The sequence below is a fragment of the Mustela putorius genome, unplaced genomic scaffold, assembly GCF_011764305.1.
Source record: "Mustela putorius furo isolate JIRA1106 unplaced genomic scaffold, ASM1176430v1.1 tig00000127_pilon_pilon_pilon, whole genome shotgun sequence".
Taxonomy (NCBI): Eukaryota; Metazoa; Chordata; class Mammalia; order Carnivora; family Mustelidae; genus Mustela; species Mustela putorius.
This window is the reverse complement of record NW_025421288.1, coordinates 2,277,852-2,300,638: the sequence shown is the minus strand read 5'-3', so window position 1 is coordinate 2,300,638 and position 22,787 is coordinate 2,277,852. Positions and strand designations below refer to the sequence as shown.

The following is a 22,787-nucleotide window of genomic DNA, read 5'->3' as shown; positions in this document are numbered from 1 at the left end:
AACAAAAAACCAGATCTCCTTAGGAGAGTGGGAATAGACTGGACCAAAATGAAACACCTAGACTTGCTTTCAAGTTAATTCTCTGAAGGCAAATCCAACTTCACACTCTCTCCCTGGGTTGCTATTGCCTTGAATATGTTTTTAGAGTTGTCTTGCTATGTATTTTCTCATATTTAACTTATGAAATAGAATACACAGAGACACACATAGAGAGAGAGAGAGAGAGAGAGAGAAGAGCGCTGGGGTTGGGGTAGAGAACTGGGCAGGAAAAACCCCTGTAATCTCCATATGAATAAAAAATTGGAACACTACCATCATCTCCAGAGTCAACCATCCTGTCCTCACTGCTCAACTTCCTAAGGACTAACTATTCTCTTGATATTGATCTGCAATCTCCTCTGTGCCTAGTGACCTTAGTCAAGTATTTATCTTAGCTGTTACAGAGTTTTGTTGTGGCTCAAATAAGAACAAAGTGAGTCTTTGTGAAGATTAAACGGGAGTACTTAGTGTATGACACCCAGCAAACGCTCATTTAAAGATTTTCAAATGCAGATTTTGTCAAATGCAAATTTTCTTTTTCAAATAACTTTTAAAAAATGTTCTAAATCAGGGGCACTTCAGTGATTTAGTCCCTTAAGCGTCCAACTCTTGATTTCTACTCAGCTCCTGATCTCCCGGTCCTGAGATCAAGCCCTGGTCAGTGGGGAGCCTGCTTGAGGTTTCTCTCCCTCTCCCTCTGCCCCTATCCCTGCTCCTACTCTTTTTCAGTATTTCTCTAAAAATAAATCTTTATTTTTCTCTAAACCAAAAATAATACTAAGCTCTATTAGTTTATAATTTTCCTATATACTTGGAAGTACTCTATAACTCATTGTCATTCTCTTAAAGACAGTTTTTGAGCAGAAATGAAGACCATTAGTTACCATGAGGGCCAAGGATGTCTAAACTTCTGTCAGTTTATGGAGATCAGAGAAAGGATTAGGACCTCAAGTTTGTTTTCATAGCAGAATTCCTTAAGTGCAGGAGAATATGGTCCCTGGCGCCCTGGAGGAATTTCTAATGACAAATTCCTAAATGGCATGCAATATTAATTGTGGTTTGCACACTGTTTATAATCCGGATTTGATCCTAGCTGCACTTTGTCAACTTAGATCTAAAGGAAATCAACCTGGTGAACTTCTATTTGGGAAGGTAAACCCAAACTTCTTGGAAAGAATAGTGCTCTAGGATAAGAGAAAGTAATTTATAATGCACTCTCTATAAAGTATTAATTAATCATGTGGGCTTGGGCATCTCTAGGGGTAATTTTAATGATGAAAATATAGATTGTGATTTGATTCCTTTGGATATAAAATTATTCCATTTGACTTCCAACTGTCACTCTGAATATATGACTCACTGTGAGAATGTTGGTTGAGCGATGTCAGTTGTCTTTAAAATAATACCAGCTTTCTTTCTGTGAATGGCTGATGGTTGCACTGACTGAAATATGAATTCAAGAAGCTGACATGAAATGCTCTGGACAGTATCAAGCCCTGGTCCATGGGGAGCCTGCTTTCAGTGAGCCTGCTTCGCAGAATTTCAGTGAAGAAAGGGGGGACACCAGAAGGAAGAAGTAGGAATGGATCCACAAAAAGTGAAAGAACATGAGGTGAATTATTTCTCTTCCCTTCCCATTATCCTGCCTGACTGTGTGAGATCCGCTAAGTATATTTTGCCTCCATTGTACAGCTAGCTGACTGACTTTCAGTTAAAGTTGAATACGGGCATCTTCTCTGAATTTTATAGACTAGCTTGTTTTGAGGTTGAGGGGATGATAAATTCAAAGTGCTGCTCATTGAAAGTGCCATACAACATTCTAAGATACAGGCAGACAACAATGGGGAGTGATGCTTAGATAAGAAATTTGCTTAGATAAGATGCTTAGATAAGTGATACTTAGATAAGAAATTTCAAATTAAAAAGAAACCCAAAACATTTTTAGAACTTTTGGGGGAGTGGGGAAGCTGAAAAAGCATTGATTAAGAAAAAGTGATTCACAGGTTGCTAGGAAAGTGATAAAGCCCAAATTGAAAGGACAAATATACTCCCTGCACTAACCCTCTCATGATTATTGATATCTCCTTCCTCAAAACAAATAAACAAACAAACAAACAAACAAAGAAGCTCCAAGAATTCAAGAATTAAGTTAACCTAAGACCCTACACAGCTCACCAAAAAAATCAGTTGAAAATAACTCAAAACTTGTCTCTATTAATCTTATCTCTGTTAATTTTGTTGCCTACCCTTGTTTCTGGGAATAAGCCTTAGGACAATAATTTCAAGTATGGAGTATTTTATTTACAGATCATTTAAAATCATTGAAGCTATTTCTTTTAATTATTTACAAATATTTGCTGACTATTGGTTAAATAATCGGTAACCTGTATTTGACAAGATACAGAACAAAGGTAAAATAATTAGAAATATTTATGAAGTCCCTACAATGTACTGGGTGACTTCCACATTTTATCTCACAACAGTCTCAGGAGATAGATGTACCCACCAATGATGTACTTATCCATTGCCAATGTGATGATCTGAGAAAAAAAAACAGTACATGCCAAAGATTGTACAGATCACGGATACCTGGCGAGAACTGAAAGCTAAATTTGTGTAGCAACATGAACGGGATTGGAAGAGATTATGCTGAGTGAAATAAGTCAAGCAGAGAGAGTCAATTATCATATGGTTTCAACTTATTTGTGGAGCATAACAAATGGCATGGAGGACAAGGGGAGTTAGAGAGGAGAAGGGTATTGGGGGACTATGGACTTCGAAAAACAATCTGAGGGTTTTGAAGGGGCGGGGGTTGGTAGTTTGGGGGAACCAGGTTGTGGGTATTAAGGGGGGCACTGATTGCATGGAGCACTGGGTGCGGTGCAAATACAATGAATACTGTTACGCTAAAAAGAAATTAAAAAGAAATTTGTGCAAACACTCAGTATTTGAAGACAGAATATAAGACTTTCTTTCTGTCCTTTGGGAATTTAGGATAACAAAACTTAAGACTATATTGGGTTTAGTTTGACATAAGTTAAATATGGAAATATTGGGGTCAGTGAGGTACTCTTTTAAGTCATTAGAGTATACAATACCTATTGAGTATACACTAAGCATCAGTAAGTATGGTAAGCACATAATGTTTTGCTAAGTATATTACTAAATGAGATTTGTTGTTTCAGATTGCCAGACTCTATTAATTATGTCTATGGGTTTGGGCTAATTACTTATTTTCTCTATGGGTAGGTTACTTTTTATAAGTGAGCTAATTAGAAATACTTCTCAGAATTATTGGGAGAATTTAAAATGTTTATGTTATGCATGTGGGATGCTCAAATTGCAAGCTTATATACAAATTATTAAACCTACTGATAGTGTAGTAAAGTAATGAAATGAGGCCATAATGATTCATGGGAAACCCCGAATTTATTATGTACATTATGATCAAGGTTTTTCAAAATTTTGACAATAGCAGAAAGCCCAAAGTTTAAGCAAAATCTTAACTGAAACATATAAATTTTCAAGACTAGATTTACCTTTTTTAAGAAGGGGCCTCTAGGACAAGTGAACACAAGTTCCTACAGTGAGGGAAGAACTACAGCAGGGAGTAAATGATGACCTCTTTCTTCTAACCACTGCTCTTACAGAGGAGCTATTTGTGGCTGGAGAAGCGTATCCAAGGACATGACAACATTCAGTGCATTGTATTCTCTAAGAATAAATTGCATTCTCTAAAATAACAGAGATTTTTATTCTCTATTCTTACTCTTTGTAATTGGGCTACATATGCAGGAGAGAGGAACAGATTGAGATTGCAGTTTTGTTTGAATATTTTCTGCATTTTTTAGACTAAGATAGTTTGTCATAATTTATTATCTCATTTTGTCATCTGCATATCAAGATTAGAATGGCTGAAATAGTTTAAGGATCACGATTTTGGAGGTTGTCTGGGTTTGCATGAAATAATTAGGTAATTGGAGGAAAGGGGACTTTAACATTAAATTTCTTCTGTTCCAGGTATGGACTCAGGCTCTAGATTAAGAAAACTCTAATTTCAAATTCTGTTTTGTTAAATATTAGTTAGGTGATCTATGTATACTTTATCAGGAAATTTTCAATATTTTCTTTCCTTTTTTTTTTTTTAATTGATTCTTTTTAAGTAATCTCTATACCCTAAATGGGGCTCAAACTTACAATATCATGATTAAGAGTTTCTCCCTCCACTAAGCCAGCCAGGTGTCCCTGTATTTTCTACATACTTTCTATTAGAATCCCTTCTATTTGGAACAAGGAGATTAGGTTAGTGCCAATCTCAAAGTTACCTTCCTGCTCAAAATAATTTTATGGCAAAAAAAAAAATTATGGCATTAAAATTTTATTTTCTACAAGGAGTCATATTTACTAGACTTCATTATTGATAGCCTCACTGATTTGGTAATTCTAGCACTTATACTCTTATGGTCAATAAAGCAAGAGTCATTTCTTCATTTTTTACAGTTTCTCAACCATTTTGTGTCAACGTTCAGTCAGATTTTTTTTATTTTAAAAAGAAGATGATTTAAATAAAAAAAAAATTGGTATCCAAAGTCACACACTGGTATAATTAGTAGTGGAGGCTTGGTCCCAAATGTTTGTCTTCATATAAACATTTTCCTATACATTTTTTCTTTGAATTCTGAAGTGCCAATATTCTTTAAGGGTTTGGCAAAAGACATGCTTTGGATGAATATCGAATAGAAATTCATACTATAATTCATACCATTGGGAAGAAATTGACTTGTAAATTATGCTACATTGAGTCAGAGAAAAACCACAAAGGTAAACTGCCTTGAGTTCTTCCTTTTAGTTTTATTTTTTTGTGAAGATTTGATCTGACAGAGAGAAAGAGAGCACAAGTAGGCTGAGAGAAAGGCAGAGGTGGAGAGAGAAGCAGGCTCCCCACTGAACAGAGCCCAACAGGGGATTAGATCCCAGGACCCTGAGACCATGACCTGAGCTGAAGGCAGAGGCTTAACCCACTGAGCCACCCAGGTGCCTCATCATTTTAGTTTTAACTCTCTCTTTATTCTGTGGTTCATTTAAGTATAGGATTTGTATTGATATCCTATATAAAAATAAACATTTCATACAAAAGATCAGCATCTTACTGTCCTAAATCAGGAAGTAAAGATGAACAAGCCATCAAAAAATCTTAATCTCACAAAACAAACTGAGGGTTGCTGGGAGGAGGGGGTTTGGGAGAAGGGGGTGGGATTATGGACATTGGGGAGGGTATGTGCTTTGGTGAGTGCTGTGAAGTGTGTAAACCTGGTGATTCACAGACCTGTACCCCTGGGGATAAAAATATATGTTTATAAAAAATAAAAAAATTAATAAAAAAAAATTATTGAAACTCAGAGTCCTCCTACAGAGGCTTTTTATCTTCCACTTTGTAAATATGTTTGTATTGTATAAATGTTTAGTTTCATTTTCTACCTCCTCCTGAAACTATTTTGTTTGTACATAGTCTGCTAGTGACCACAGTCAAGCTTAACATTTGCTTCTATATCATTTAACAGCAACTTTAATGACTTATACTTGCCTCTTTAACAAATGTGTGTTTGGAAGGACCCAGAAAAATATTCTTTATGAGAACTTTGTTGTATATTCCTTTATAATTGAAAAACATTTGGCAACTAATAATAATTTTTAAACATTTTTTTAAAATTTACTGATTGAATTGATTTATAAAACATAATGTCAGGATTGAACATAATGTCCTGAAAAATTGACTTATGGAAATCTTCATGAGACTAACCAGAAAAGAAAAATATATCATATCATATCATATCATATCCATTAAATAGAATTTCATGATGTCAGTGTCATCATCTATATTCTTCATGCACATGTCTGACACTGACTTGTGCAATATGTCTTTTCAGGAGACCGTTAAGAATTTTTAGAGCACTGGATCATGGAAACTAAGAATAACGTCACTGTGTTTATTCTCTTGGGACTCTCTCAAAACAAGAACATTGAAATCCTCTGCTTTGTATTATTTTTATTTTGCTACATTGCCATTTGGGTGGGAAACTTGCTCATAATAATTTCTATCACGTGCAGTCCACTAATGAACCAACCCATGTATTTCTTCCTTAATTGCCTCTCACTCTCCGACCTTTGCTACACCTCAACAGTGACACCTAAACTAATGGCTGATTTACTGGCAGAAAGGAAGACCATTTCCTACAGTAACTGCATGACACAGCTTTTTACCACACATTTATTTGGAGGCGTGGAGGTCTTCATCCTCACAGGGATGGCCTATGACCGCTACGTGGCCATCTGTAAGCCCCTGCACTACACTGTCATCATGAGCAGAGAGAGGTGTCACGCAATCATCACAGCCTGCTGTACTGGGGCCTTAATCCACTCTGCCAGTCAGTTCCTCCTCACCATCTTCCTACCCTTCTGTGGCCCCAATGAGATAGATCACTACTTCTGCGACGTGTATCCTTTACTGAAGCTGGCCTGCAGGGACACGGACAGAATTGGTCTCTTGGTCGTTGTTAATTCAGGACTGATTGCTCTGGTGACTTTTGTGATTTTGATGGTGTCCTATTTTCTGATATTATACACCCTTAGGGCTTACCCTGCAGAGAGCCGCTCCAAAGCTCTTTCCACTTGCAGTTCCCATGTCACAGTTGTGGTTCTGTTCTTTGTGCCTGTTCTCTTCGTTTACATTCGGCCCGCCACAACTTTCCCAGAAGACAAAGCGTTTGCTCTTTTCTACACCATCATTGCCCCCATGTTTAACCCTCTGATCTACACACTGAGAAACATGGAAATGAAGAATGTTGTGAAGAAAATGTGGTATCATCATTTGTTTGGGGAAGGGAAGTAACTTATATTAAGAACATTCTAGAATTTCATTTTAGGATACTATCTTGAGCCTTAGAAGTAAGAAGAAATGATATACACAGAGTATATCATGATTGCAAAAGCCAACCACAGGTTGGAGCTCAGAATCTTTAGCATTTCCTCAGACCTCTACTGACTGTATAAATTTATTATTTTTAAGGATTTTTTTGTATTTTTTATTGAAGTATTATTGACATATGACATCCTGTCAACTTCAGGTATACATCACAGTGATTCAATATTTTGTACACTTTGAAATTATCCTCACAATGAGTCTAATTATCATCTGTCACCACACAAAGTTATTATATTATTATTGATGATTGGACAATTTTCAGTTATTTTTTCATTTCATTCTGGTTAGAACCAGATCTAATCTCCTCACACGCCAGTCCCAAGTACTCCTTAATTTGATACTTTTATCTTGAACATGTATGACGTCTTTTTTCCCCTTCTCTTGACTCCATTATCACTACAGTGTGAATCCTGTTGGTAGAAACAATAGGAAACTATCTGGTAGATTAGAAATACAGGTAGATTTTACTTCCATGATCTCAGAGGAGAGCATATATAGTAGGTTTTTGAGCTGAGGGCAATAGGTACATGAGCTATTCAGCATTCATAAACACTCTTCTATATGATATTTGAGCCTAGTCTCCCTCTCTCCCTTCCAGAAATGAAACATAATATTCTCAACATTTGGACAAAGTTAAGTTTGTGTAAGTTTCTCTTCTAGTTCAGGTTATAATACTTCCTGAAAGATCTGTAACATTAAGAACAGGCTTTAAAATTACTCAATACACTGTTACATTGCTACAAGGGTCCTTGTTTCTATGATTGGTCATTAGATTTAAGTTAACATTGATACCTTTCTTCCTTGCACTGCCTACTCACTCTTCCCTTTGATTTAAGGTTAACTTTTATTATTGGGGTTCATTATCTAATAATGTGTGCCAAAGTTTTATTCTTGACATTCTGAATCTTTAATGGTCCTGCCATTTTTTAAATTAACATTTACTATTAGTTATAGAAATTTTAAGAGATGGGCTGTGTTCCAAATAGTGATCATTCATGTTCCATTGTGTCAAACAAACAGATGTCATCTCATCATCAATACCAATTCCTCCAACCCCTTTTTATCTTTTGGTTTAGTAAAGGCATGAAGACCCCAAATGGTGTCTAGGTGGCAACTTCAGTTTCCAGTTCAATAAAGTAATTGTTGTGGTCCCTCATGAAACCAAACATCTATAACTAAAACCTAAAGGCCAGATGAGCTGAAAACTTTTGGTACAAAAACAGAACTATAAAGTACTTTAGTGTAATAATAAAAGAGGCACTTGCAAATACATCCTTCAATTCCATAGGATTCTATAACTCTTTATGATGGCTTTGGGAGAAATATAACCATCTGTTGGTCAACACATCCTTGAAAATATAACTCAAGCTTTTCAGGGTGCTGTTTCTTGATTGGCGGTGTGTTTGGTAAACCATTTTTTCATTGTATCTCATCAGTTACCTAGATAAATGGGGTATAAATGAGTTCCCTGAGGCTGCCATAAAATAATACCATAGATAGGATGGCTTGGACAACAAAAAATATATTTTCTATCACTTCTGGGGTCTGAAAGACCATGGTTAAACTACTGACAGATTTACTTTCTTCAAAAGTCTATCTCTTTGGCTTAACAGAAGGCTGCCTTCTCCATATGTCCTCACATGGTCTTATCTGTGAACACACATTCCTGGTGTTTTTTCTGTGTGTCCAAATTTTCTCCTATAAGGATGCCTACCACATTGGGTTAGGGCCTACCCTAAAGTCCTCATTGTAAATTGATTGCCCCTTTAATGGCCCTGTCTCTAAATAGTCACCTTCTGAGTTACTTGGATCTAGGTATTCAATATATAAAATTTCAGGAACTCAACAGAGTGTGTGGTAGAATCTATGAATTTCAGTGTGTATGTCCATTACTAATCATCTTTACTGGAAGAAATACATTACTGGATCAGAATCAATCCAAAGTGAAATAGTATGATGGTGAATAAGGCATTCCATAAGTCAATGCTTTGTGTTGTTGGTACAAGCATTATAAGCAGGAAAGATAAATCTATATCCAGAATAAGTGTCTATTTCAGTGAAGACAACTTTGGTTTCCTCCATGATGGAAGGTTTTCAGTGTAATCAACTTGCTATCTCAGCAGTGAGTGGACTTCCTGAGGAGTGAATATGTTGGGCATTCAATGCTGGTGTGACAGCTTCCAAACAAGGCCATAGCAATATTTCCTAACTGGTCCATATAGAGATACCATGTGTAGAGGCCAGACTTAGAATTGTATGGCCAATAGTTCATCTGATGTCTGGGCCTACAACCAGTGGCAACTGCCAGACATGTAATTCAAGATGACACCAGAGTCTTCAGTTGCTAGCTAGTGGGCATTCCCAGTCCTTGTGTTTACTCCGTTGAGACCTCAGATGTCATGTGGCATAGACAAGCCATCCTCACTATGTCTAAATTCCTGATTCATTGAGCCCAAGTTTATAGTAAATTAGTTGTTTTACACATGAAACTTGGGGTTATCTCTTGTAGTCATAATAACTACAAACATTTGGTACTTGGTAGTCACAGAAGCCAGATGAAATTTTAGAGGGAAAATTCATATTGTTCAACCCTAACAATAGCCTTCATAGAGAAGCTTCCTAAACCACCTTGACCTCTTTAATTTTTGGTTAAGATTATTTATGTTATTTATTTTAGAGAAAGCAGGGCGAGGGTCGGGGGGAGAGGGCAAGAGACTTTCAAGCAGACTCCGTACCGACAGAGGAGTCAAATGCCAGGTTCAATCTCACAATGCTGAGATCATGACCTCAGCTGAAACCAAGAGTCAGATGCTTAAATTCCTGAGCCACCCAGGTGCCCCATCCATGTCTGCTTTAGCCCTAGACTAAATTAGTTAGAACTTGGGTAGCTGGGAAAAGAGGGTGGCTGATATCCACGAAACATTTCATCTACCACCACTGAGAATTTCCTCTTCAGTGTACAACATGTAGTGAGCATTTGTATGACTTATATTTTGCTTATAAGGTCTACCCATATAGTCACACTTTCTACCCACACAAAGTCCCTAAACACAAGTAAAATCTTTAGCAACTGTCACAAATTGGAATAGATCTAGGCTCTAGTTATCTCTTGGTCTGTGCAAAGCAGACAATCCATGTACTGGTTGAGGATTTGTTAACAAGATTTTCCTTAACCCCCATCTTTTTTAGTGGTTTTGTATTTGGATTTTTAATATTACAGCATTCCATTTCAGTTGGTGCCAGAAAGAACTAAATATAAACAGATACAATCATATATTTCCTTTTCAGCCAACTTCTTCTAAAGCAATAGGAGATGACTGAGAGGAATGAGATGATTTTGCAGGAATTTTATCAAAATATATTAAGCCTATCAGACCTTAAGAATATAAGCATGGTTTTGCAAGAAAATAACTCAGGTGATGTTATTATATCATCCCCAGGCCATGAGAATCTGTTCTCTAGAAATATGGAGGAGGGGATTCTGTTTGTGGAGAGGCTTCACGGCAATTGTTTTCTCAAAATTCTCAGATTCAACCCCAAAACACATCATCTTAGATTTGTTTCAATTTTTTTTTTCTTTTTGTGGTTCTGTTGTTGACATAAGAGACCGTAGAGGCTGTGCTTTCTGTTCCCTTTATAGTACTCCCATGTCTATGATCAAACCCATGACCTTATTTTCATCAGGGTCTGTGTTTGGGCTTCTGGAGACCTAACTGCAACAGAAAAGCTCTCATTCTGATGGTTTACCTGAAGTTGTGTAGACCAAGTAGTAACTACCTCATCCTTTATGTTAGCCTACCGACACCACCAACAGAAGGCAGTTGCTTCACAATCCTTATAACTGTGTCTTGTCCACACACCATTCAAGTTCCACAGTCATTGTAAATCCCAGCCCATCAATGTTGTTTGTGGAAAGTCAGTAAATTTTTTGTGTAGAAAATAGGAAAAAATGTTCTTTCAAACATAAGGTCAACATTTTTATAGACAAACATTACAAGAGTTTTTTTTTTTTTTTCTCAAATTACTAACTTATATGTTTTTCCATATAACAATTTTTTTTTTTCCTGCATAGAGGGATAACCAGGTCTATGGTTTCCAATGTTATTTAGACTATGGTTGCCCTAGTAACAACCAAATTCCTCACTTCTCTCCTAAATGAGTCTGCATACTGTCCTTATCTGGTCCTGATTGTAACTGATGCATCATTTTCACTCTGCCTCAAGTCTTTGTTCATATTGTTCACTCAGGTCAGAAAGTCTCTCAATTGTACCTTTTATAATCTGCAGGTGATCCTTGAACAATGTGGGGATTAGTGGCATGTATAATTTTTTGAGCTCTGGCCCAAACTTAACTACTAATCATCTACTGTTGACTGGAAGTCCTACCAATAACATGAGCAGTTGATTAACACATATTTTATATGTTGTGCAAGATATATGTGTTATATACTGCATTTTTTATAACAAATAAACTAGTTAGTAGAAAACTCATAAGGAAGAGTAAATATAGTACTGTACTGTATTTACTGAGAAAATTCCACATGTAACACAACTCACAGTTCAAGCCCATGCTATTCAAGGGTCAATGGTATTATCATGTGCTACTCAAGCTTCCCTCAGTTATGTGCCCCTTTCTTGCTATTTTAATCATGTTTATATGTATATCATGTATATCTCTTTGTAATTGGTTTCCCTGAATTACAAACACATCTTATTTGTTTTAGAGGAACATTTTCTTCATTTTTTTGAACAAAGTCCTCATTGTGGTATTTGTAGGAGGAAGTGTATAAATTTACACCAGCTCTCAGAGTTAAGTCTGTGAAACCGGTTGCCAATGTGGGGGCTGGAGGAAGAAGTAGGGCCATTGGGGTATGAAGTCCCACACAGAAGTTTGCCACCCACTGTTCAATTCATTTATTCTGTGCTAAAGCAGACCTTAGGCGTCTTTGGCATTTTCTAGTTTAACCTCTGCTGAGACTTTGTTCTGTACTGTACCTCAGAATCTGTTTCAACAGGAAGCACATGATTTACCCCCTATCAATAATGAAGAGAAGAGAACTCTTAGTTTGTGTCCAACTCCTCAGAGTATAAAGTTATTAACCATGGCATAGCTATTTTTTTAAGACTGGAAAGGAACTAAGCCTTGTTTAGCTGTACATTGGCCAACTTTTCTATTGGGAAATGTCTCATCCCATAGAGTGAGAGGGAGGTTTGGGGATATATTCTCCCAGGTAATGTACTTTAAATAACGCCTGGAAATTAGAGAGAACACGTGTATATATTTCCAACACTAAAACCAATGAATATACAACTTTTGGGTAGAAAACAAACAAAAGCATTTTTCTGTTAGGGTCTGTAATAAATGGAGAGAGACTGATAGATAGGGAAGGTCAATCAAAGCTTAATTTCCCGCCAAGCATCGAGAATCAAACTGACGGGTCAGGGCCGTCTCTTGCAAAGAGGCAACCCTTCCCAGCCTCACAGACTAACTTTTATAGAGGTAGGTTAGCCGAGCTATACACAGGTGGCCAATGAGATTGTAATACAAAGAGAAAACTGCATAGTCATGTTAGGTCACACACGGGCGGCCAATTGAATTACAATTCTTCCTAGTAGATAATGGCATAGCCCACTGATTGGCCGTCTCTACCTGGCCTGACCCACCCTTGTATCTGGGCTTTGCAAGTAAGTTCCTCTGGGAGGGGCAGAGTCAATCTAATTTTTCTTCATAAACAACAAACTGGCTCCCTCTGATTAAGTAAGCCCTTACATTTCACCATAAATGCTAATGATGATTTTATTTCCTTTTATTTTCAAAAACCAAGAGAGAAAGCTTTTCTTTATAAAGGAAATAGGAAAGTCCCAGAACCAGGACTTACATCGGCTGCTTTCATGGTGAAATTCATTAATCTTCTGTAACAAAATTAAGCATTTATTTTGACTCTATTGAAAACACCAGACACCGCCTTTTACTCAGAGATAATGAAATTTATCTAATGAGATCACCTGGTAAATAAAAATCCAACCAACATATTCTAAACGAACATGACTTTCAAATTTAAAAAACTTCTCACTCTCTCGCTACACACACACACACACACACACACACACACACATATGTATATATATACACATTTATATCTATATATAAATTAAATTTTAACTAAAATAAGCTTATATATATAAATTAAATTTTAATCCATAAGTATGTTGATTTCATAGGTGTATTTCTCTCTTCAAGTTTTGCTAACTTTCCATTACATTGATACAATTCAATACTGATCAATATTACATCCCCTCTTCTTCTTCTGTTACATTGAACTGTTGGCAGGAAAATTGATCCTCTTCTCCATTTGATGGAGTCCTCTTTTTCACCAAGCCATGTACTACTTCCACAGCCACTTATCCTCTATGGACATCTGCTATACCTCTACTGTCACACCCAAATTCATTGGTGACCTACTAGGAGAGACAAAATCCATCTCCTATGGTAATTACATGTCACAACTATTTGCCATGCATTTCTTTGGGAGTACCGAGGTCTTTATTCTCATAGTCATGGCCTTTGATTGCTACGTTGCCTCTCCGCTATGTGATTATCATGGACAGGACAAGGTGCCATCTCCTAGTGTTGGCTGCTTGGGCTGGTGGGGCTCTCCATTCTTTTCCTCAATTATTGATGGCAATTCAATTGCTGTTTTGTGGTCCTAATGAAATTGATCACTACTTTTGTGATATCTTCCCTTTTCTGAGAGTTGCATGCACTGATACTTACATAACTGTTGTCCTTGTGGTTGCCAATTCAGGTATGGTCACCTTATTAACTTTGTTGTCCTGTTTGTTTCTTATGTCATTATATTTAGTCTATGACATCACTCAGCTGAGTGAAGACACAAAGCCCTCTTCACCTGTGGGTCTTGTATCACTGTCGTCAGCTTATCATCAGGCAGATGAGGCTGAGTCTAAATCACCTGTGAATAGTCAGTGAGCAGATAACAAACAAGATGGGAAACATGTTAAGAAGGCACATGATGAGGTGAGCACCTGGTATTATATTCAACTAATGAATCATTGAACATTACATCAAGAACTAATGATGTACTATACCATGGCTAATTGAATTTAAATTTTAAAAGAAGACTGGAAAGTACTGTGTGAGGGTAAACCACTGTAAACAACAATATGTCTTTCATTACATTGTCAGTTTTATTATGGAGACACAAATAAAAGCAGAATATATACCATCCTCTCTGATAAACACTAAATGTTGACCAGACACATCGTACGATACACATAGTGATTGCTTCTAAGTAATCAAATAGTGAGATTACATTTTTTAAGTTCTTGAATCAATTGTTTTTTTAAATGTAAAAGATAAAAATAATACAAATGGCTATCAGACACATGGAAAAATGTTCATCATCACTAGCCCTCAGGGAGATTCAAATTAAAACCACATTGAGATATCACCTTACACCAGTTAGAATGGCCAAAATTAGCAAGACAGGAAACAACATGTGTTGGAGGGGATGTGGAGAAAGGGGAACCCTCTTACACTGTTGGTGGGAATGCAAGTTGGTGCAGCCTCTTTGGAGAACAGTGTGGAGATTCCTCAAGAAATTAAAAATAGACCTTCCCTATGACCCTACCATTGCACTACTGGGTATTTACCCCAAAGATACAGCTATAGGGAAAAGAAGGGCCATCTGTGCCCTAATGTTTATAGCAGCAATGGCTACGGTTGCCAAACTGTGGAAAGAACCAAGATGCCCTTCAACGGACAAATGGATAAGGAAGATGTGGTCCATATACACTATGGAGTATGATGCTTCCATCAGAAAGAATGAACACCCACTTTTGTGGTAACATGGACAGGACTGGAAGAGATTATGCTGAGTGAAAAGTCAAGCAGAGAGAGTCAATTATCATATGGTTTCACTTATTTGTGGAGCATAACAAATAGCATGGAGGACATGGGGAGATAGAGAGGAGAAGGGAGTTGAGGGAAATTGGAAGGGGAGGTGAACAATGAGAGACTATAGACTCTGAAAAACAATCTGAGGGCTTTGAAGGGGCAGGGGATGGGAGGTTGGGGTACCAGGTGGTGGGTATTATAGAGGGCACAGATTGCATGGAGCACTGGGTGTGGTGCAAAAATAATGAATACTGTTATGCTGAAAATAAATAAAAAACAAATTAAAAAAAAGATAAAAATTAAAAAAAAATAAAAAGGCTTTGCTATACATTGCTTCCTTCTTCTGATTTTCCCATGTAATTTTTGCTTTTCCTCTCTCCCACATAATGAAAGAGAGTTTTTTATTCCTTTCTTTTCTTGTCTTCCATTTTCCAACAGCCCATTTATCAATAATAAGGTCATTCCAATTATGGTATCACAAGTCATTGATTTTATTTATCTACTGAAGATGCACACCAAAGATCTCGAATTAAAAAAAAAATAAAAAAGAAAGAAAAAGAAAAAGAAAAAGAAAGAAAGAAAAAGAAAGAAAGAAAAAAAAAAAAAGGACTCTACCTGGCCACATTTTGTGTTCCCTCTACTACTTCACCTTAGAGTTCCTGAACCTAAACCTGATACTACTATAAGATACAATTTCCTTCCTATTCCAAAGCTGGAAGAGCACATGGCAGTCACACTATAGTCTTTTCGCCTTTAGGGAAAAAGAGACTTTTTTTTTTTTTTTTCAGATAGGCAAATGTAGAAAGTTTATACCCAAGATAATCAAGCACATTACTGTTGATGGTGGATTTGCAACACTTGGACCATGACCTGTCTAGAAATGCCTTTGGGAATATAATTACAGAAAGATTTCACAGACCTATTAATTCCTATCATTACCAATTAAGTTTATTCTGTTCCTCTGAGTCAAATTGTGTTCAATGATAAGCATAAAATAAATGGGTCTTTCTAGGAACTCAAAACTGTGTAAGCATTTGTAGGAATATAAAATCGCTTTTCTTACTTTTTCTTCTGAACTATTATTAAGCAGTTTAATTCACTTTCAAATTCCTAGGCTACTTCCCTGAGGGATGAGGATCCACTTTTTGCATCACTAAGACTTAGTGAATATTGGAAGGCCACTAACCTTATAACCTGTAGAAGGCTTAGGACGTGTTGAGATTGTAAAAATATTTGCAGAGAATTCATCTGGATGTGTTTGAATTCCGGGACTGTAACTCTCTGCATTTGACTCCAGGTTTTGGTACTAGACACAAACTGGCAGAGTGAGTATGTGCAGAGAATGCTTCCTGATGCAGCCCCAAATCTAACCAGAAAGCCACTCAGACCTTATGGTTAGTGAATTACCCTTGTCACATTGGTTTGGGAAGGGTCCCACCACACATGTGCTAGGCTGCTTGTGTGTTCTTTATATGTATTCTATGTAATTTCATTCTAAAGTATATAACTTCTCTTGCAGCATATGACAATTTGATTACTATAGAAGTGTTTTACCATACTTTAGACTTAATGGCACATTATTTATAAACACAATTCCCTTTTGGGGAGAGCAAAATAGTAGAGGTAGATAAACCGTATTTAAGTTGGCACTGAATTTCACTGTGACCGCAGATCTTAGATACAGACAGTCTTCCATATAACTATTTTGAAACAGGGTAGTTTAACTTTGAATATGTACAAAAATGAAGATTTTCTTCTATTTCAGAACATCTGCCATCCTAAAATAGACTAGTTTCACCTGAGGAAACTCAGCCACTTATCCTCTATGGACATCTGCTACACCTCTACCGTCACACCCAAATTCATTGGTGACTTACTAAGAGGAACAAAAACCATCTCTTATGGTAATTGCATGTTCCAGGTTTTTGCTGTGCACTTCTTTGGGAGTAGTGAGGTCTTTATTCTCACAGTCACGGCCTTGGATCGCTACATTGCCAGCTGTAAACCTCTCCACTATGTGATTATCATGGACAGGACAAGGTGCCATCTCCTAGTCTTGGCTGCGTGGGCTGGTGGGGCTCTCCATTCTTTTCCTCAATTATTGATGGCAATCCAGTTGCCCTTTTGTGGTCCTAATGAAATTGATCACTACTTTTGTGATATCTTCCCTCTGCTGAAAGTTGCCTGCACTGACACCTATATCACTGGGATCCTTGTGGTTGCCAATTCAGGTATGGTCACCTTAGTTACCTTTGTTGTCTTGTTTGTTTTCTTATGTCATTATTTTATTTAGTCTAAGACATCACTCAGCTGAGGGAAGATGCAAAGCCCTCTCCACCTGTGGGTCTCATATCACTGTGGTCAGCTTATTTTTTGGGCCTTCAATCTTTGTCTACCTTCGACCTCCAACCACTTTCCCTGAGGACAAAATATTTGCTCTGTTTTATACCATCATTGCTCCTATGTTCAATCCCTTAATCTATATGCTGGGGAATACAGAGATGAAGAGTGCCATGAGAAAAGTTTGGTGTCAAATATTATTTTCAAATATTAAGAATAGTGAAGAAACGTATAACTAAACACATTTATATAAAAACGGACTTCATGTGAGTAAGTGAGGTAAGAAATATTTCAAGGTCTTTATATTCCATCACTGTCATGAATGGAATGCATGGAAGAAAGTGGTACTAGAAAGAAACTTAGCACAATAGCTAAATGAATCCTAACTCCCCCATACCAGAATTAACTGAAAACTTAATTTTATGGAGTATTCAGTGGTATGGATAGGGTCATTTGCAGGAAGCAAACAAACAAACCAATAAACCAAACCTCTCTGGTCTAAAGCAGACAAGGCAACACTATCTGATCAGTGAATTATCAAGTCAAGACAATTTTAATGATAATTCTATTAAATATCCTGGACTTATATGCAAGTCCACATAGTGATACACATTCTGCACTAGTGATGAAGTTTAAATCTAAAACTAAATCTTGACTTTATTTTTCTTACTTATTTTTTATCATCATGTTCTAGTTAGCCAATATACAGGGCAACAATTAGTTTTTCATTAGTGTTCAACAATTCCTCACTTGCATATAACACCAATCATCATGAACATCTTTATGATAAAACATTCACTTGTAGTTCCAGTAGTGGCATTCAGAAATCAGCTGTGCAATAAAAAAATCTGTATAGAACCAACTTAATTTTTTCTTTCTTTGTTTCTTTGTTTCTTTTTTCTTATCTTCCTTTCTTTTTCTTTTTCTTTTTTTTCTTTCAAACCTCTCTTAAAGTGGCTCCTGGTGATTAATTCTTCTGAATTCATATTAGAAATAGAGAGACTAAGAGTCAAGAGAGACTAAGAACCAAGAATTGAGGATGCTAAAATCATAATTGCTTGTTTTTGCACCTATTTAACAGAATATGAAACATTTTCCACAAATCTTAAGGGACTTAAAAATAAAATTGATAAAGTAAAAATTGATAAGTATGTGGGAACAAAAGCCCAGCAAAAGACAGATTAAGACATGGTCTAACACTAAAAGCAAGCCATATGTCATTTTCCAAGCATATTTTGATTGCATATGGATGTTTATAGCTGTTTTATTTATAACTGTCAAATGTCAGAAACAACCAAGAGGTCTCTCCATTGGTGAACAGACAAATAAATTGTGATTTTCTGGCCAATCAGTGTTATTCAGAACTAAAACCAAATGAACTATCAAGCATGACATGATACATAGGAAACTTCAATGTGTATGACTAAGTGTAAGAAGCCAATCTGAAAAGGCTACCTATTATGTGATTGCAACAATATGAATCCTGGAAAAGGCAAAACAATGGAGACATTGACAATATCAGTGTTTGCCAAAAGACCAGTGTGGAGGGTAGAATGAACAGACAGAGTTCAGAGGATTTTTAGAGCAGGGAGCACATCTGTATGTTAGTACAGATACAAGTCCTTATGCATATCAAAACCCATAAAATGTACTACATCAAGTGTGAACCTAATGAAAATATTTGGGGAGATATTTACATGTGAGTGTAGGTTCCTTTGATGGAAATGGATGTATCACTCTGGTGGGAGAGGCTGTCTGTGTGTGGGGACAGGGGTATTATGAGAAATCTTTGTACTGTCTGCTCAGTTTTGCTGTGAGCCTAAAGCTGCTTAAAAAAATAAAGTTTATTGATTAAAACTATATACTATGTCATGGGCAGATATATCAAAGCTTGTAAGTGGAAGGAAAGAGACATCTGAAAAAGATTTTCCAAAGGGGGGAAAAATGTGGGAAGGCCTTTTTTGCATGCTTGATAGGATTCAAAGAATGGTTGCTTAAGAAACACAGCAAATGTCCTTATAGAGATGTTAGATAGCAAGATTTTATTTAAAGGAAGATGGTAAAAGCGTTGAAAGTATTTTAGAATACGTAAGTAAAATGCAAGAGCTGCAGTCAGTCTGGGGGCACTGTACAAACAAGTATAAAAAGCAGAAAAATATAATGAGGACAGTGAAACTCACCAGAGCTGTTAGAGCAGAGAGGGAGTGGGCAGATTGTCTCAGCAGTTATACACAAAGAAGCAAAGCTGTCATGAGAGTAAACCTTTTCTCCCAGGTGTGTTCTACCTGTTTCATAACCTAGCTGGATCAAAGAAAGCTGTCTCTGAAAATGAAGTAGAAGTTCAGATATTTACACAACAAATTCATTTTAAAGGGCTCTTTAATTAGTGGATATCATTTGTTTTCATTATCATGCTGTCTTAATATTCTAAATTTCTCTTTCAGAACACTATTAATGATCAAAATTATTTGCACATAATATTGATCCAGGTTAATGACATTTTTGCCACAAATCTAGACATACATTCCAAGTTAGTGAGACTTCAGCATTCTATAAAATCAACAGCTTTCACAGAAATGACTTCAGACTTCTTACTATGGCTTTCATGTTTAATAAGTTGAGAACATCGTTTTTTTGAATTGAGATATAAATGATGTATAATGTTATATTAGTTTCTTTAACATAATGTATTGAGAATAGTCACTGCAGTAAGTGTAGCTAACATCCATCACTGCACATAATTGAAAATTATCTTCTTGTGACAAGAACTTTTTGGATACCAGACGTTCTCATTTTTGTTGCACAAAATCCTGCCTGAAGATTTGAAGACGTAGATTATAGAATTACCCCATGTCAGAATCTAGGACTAATAGGAAAACCCATGCGTATTTGTTATTATTTAAGACTTAAGCTATTTCCAAAATATCTCCACTTCTGTGTTTATTGGTATGACAACTTTGACAAGGGTTTCATGTTATAAGAATGGAAATATAAGGGGCACCTGGGTGGCTAAGTGGGTTAGGCCTCTGCCTTAAGCCATATCATGATCCCAGGGTCCTGAAATTGAGCCCCTGGCTGGTGCCTGCATCCACCTCTCTCACAGGAGGGTGTTGGACGCGACTCAGACTCTAGTGGCATGGTGTGCACAGAGAGTGCAAAAGGCTGTAGTTGTGCAAGCTGACAAAGCTCCCTCACCCTCACAGCAGCAGCCACCCAGACACTCTCAGGGGCACTGGCCGCTCAGGGACTAAGACGTAGATTCTTCGCCTCACTCTCTCTGGCTCAGCACCAGCGGTGGCTGTCCTGGGTCAGGGGACTTAAGCCCCTGTCCATAACTGCCCTGATTCCCACAATTTCCCCCCACAATTCTTTGCTCTTTTTGAGTGCTTTCAACCAGACTCCAAGTTAATGTTGGTCCCCAAACAAAGGGCACTTTCATTTTGGGATATTACTATCCAATGGGTCGCTTCTGGTGGCTCCCTCTCCCTTTTTTTATCTTCTGATATCAGTACGGTGTTCCCACTCTGCTTTTCCTGCCCACTGGAATCTTCTGCCCCTGTAGAGATGCAGAAGTGCATAATTCTAATCTCAGGTTGATTTCATGGGTGATCTAAGTTCTTTGGTAGGTAATCAGCTCACTTTAGCGTACAGGTTGAAACAGTGCCTCCTCCTACTTCCCCGCCATCTTTTTTCCTTTTGTGATGATATATTTTTAAATTAGGAATAAATCCCAGTAGAAATGGTTAGGATTTCTTAAACTACACATTTGCAACCTTAAATATTTCTGAAATATTCTATGCTCACATACAGAGCAAAACATCCTATGAAATACTTCTATGTATTTAACTGACAGATATTTTTGAAGATAGAAGACATTGTGGGGCACCACATAGCTTGATTGGGAGTGTATGCCTTAGGCTCAGGTCATGGTCCTGGGGTCCTGGGATCAAGCCCCAAGTCAGGCACCATGCTCAGCAGGCAGCCTGCTTCCCTTTCTCCCTTTAACTTTCCTCCTGCTTGTGTTCTCTTTCCATCTCTCTCAAATGAATAAAAAACAAACAAACAAACAAACAAACAAAAAATTAAAAAAATATACAGTAGGCTGGAAAATGAAACCTAGAAAGAACATCTGGCAAGTAGATAAATAATCTTAGTTCAGAACATTTTTTGTGGGCTTATTATATCATATGTTTATAACTTTTCTCTCAAAATATTGTGGATCATGAGACAAAATAAATGATAAAAGGTTTTTGGTTTTGTTGCATAACGTTCTTTGCAGTGCTTATTCCTTATCCTTGAGACCCTCAAGTCCCCCCCCCACACACACACAGATTCAATCACACACACACAAAGGTACACATATACATGTTAGATCTTTACACTTAAAAATAATCCAAATACTTTTTGGAAATATAGTTACATTTAACCAGAGCAAACAGACCTATGAATAAATAACCAGTCAGAGGAAATTCTGTGAAATGGACATAATCTTTCCCCTAGTATTTCAGAGGTTTTCATGGCTTTAAAAAAAAAAAAAAAGAAAAGAAAAGAAAAGAAAAAAGAAAAGAAAGAGGAAAAAAAAGTATTAGTTATATATATATATATATATATAAAGTTCTCAGAGTTGAAACATCCAAAGAGGATTCTGGCATCCCCAGACAGACACTACTGCCTCTATGTGTGTTCTTGGATTTTGCCTTGGCACTGGGGCAGGAATACCAAAATCAATCAAACTCTGGAAGCAATCCAATCATTCTGCTGAGAAAACACAAGTGTTTGGGCAGAGAGAAATGTCCAGGCAAATGGGAACCAAAACATGAAGCTGAGATTGGATTAAATTTTTTCAGATTCTTCTAGGAATTATTTTTCATGCATCTCCTCTTCATGTTACTTACTAAGATGATTTGCCATTTCTTTATTTCTTTTTCTTTTTCTTTTTTTTTTAAATTTACTTATTTGACAGATAGAGACCACAAGTGGGGGGGGGCGTGGGAAGCAGGATCCCCACTGAGTCAAGAGACTGATGTGGGGCTTGATCCCAAAACCCTGAGATCATGACCTGAGCCAAAGGCAGAGGCTTAACCTACTTAGCCACCCGGGCGCCCGGATGATCTGCCGTTTCCATTCATTTCCGTGATTTGTGTCACAGGGTGTTTTGATTGAAGTTTGAGCTCTTATTTGTCTTTAGTTTATGTTTTACTTGTGTACATAAGAAAGACTGGATCTGATAAATAGTGACTTGCTTACTAATTTCTGGCATTTTATGATTCAGTTCCTTTATGGATTTTTAAAAAATGGATCAATATGTAGAAGAGCAGTGAGTATATTTTAAATACTTTGAGTAACTGACTTTATCTTTACTAATTTATTTTTATTTACAATATGAAGACAAGAGAGATAAAGTCAGAGAATCACTTTAAATCAGATTTGATTATGCGAACTTATTGATCTGTGATTAATTTCTAAATACAAGTTGAGTTCATTTAGGTGAAGATGCTATCATGAACAAAAC

At 36.8% G+C, this 22,787-nt stretch overlaps 1 protein-coding gene and 1 pseudogene across 1 annotated transcript; both read left to right on the top strand.

Annotated features, from left to right (window-relative positions):
• Positions 1 to 5,998: 5,998 nt before the first annotated feature.
• Positions 5,999 to 6,928, top strand: LOC123388222 (olfactory receptor 4P4-like). Its single transcript, XM_045067506.1, has one exon. It carries the CDS (start codon positions 5,999 to 6,001, stop codon positions 6,926 to 6,928), a length of 930 nt encoding a protein of 309 aa, XP_044923441.1.
• Positions 6,929 to 13,401: 6,473 nt separating this feature from the next.
• LOC101687913 lies at positions 13,402 to 17,514 on the top strand (annotated as a pseudogene).
• The last annotated feature ends 5,273 nt before the right edge of the window (positions 17,515 to 22,787 follow it).

Bases quoted from the DNA above. Each gene is read 5' to 3' on its own strand.
- LOC123388222 (XM_045067506.1), top strand. From the start codon at position 5,999: ATGGAAACTAAGAATAACGTCACTGTGTTTATTCTCTTGGGACTCTCT.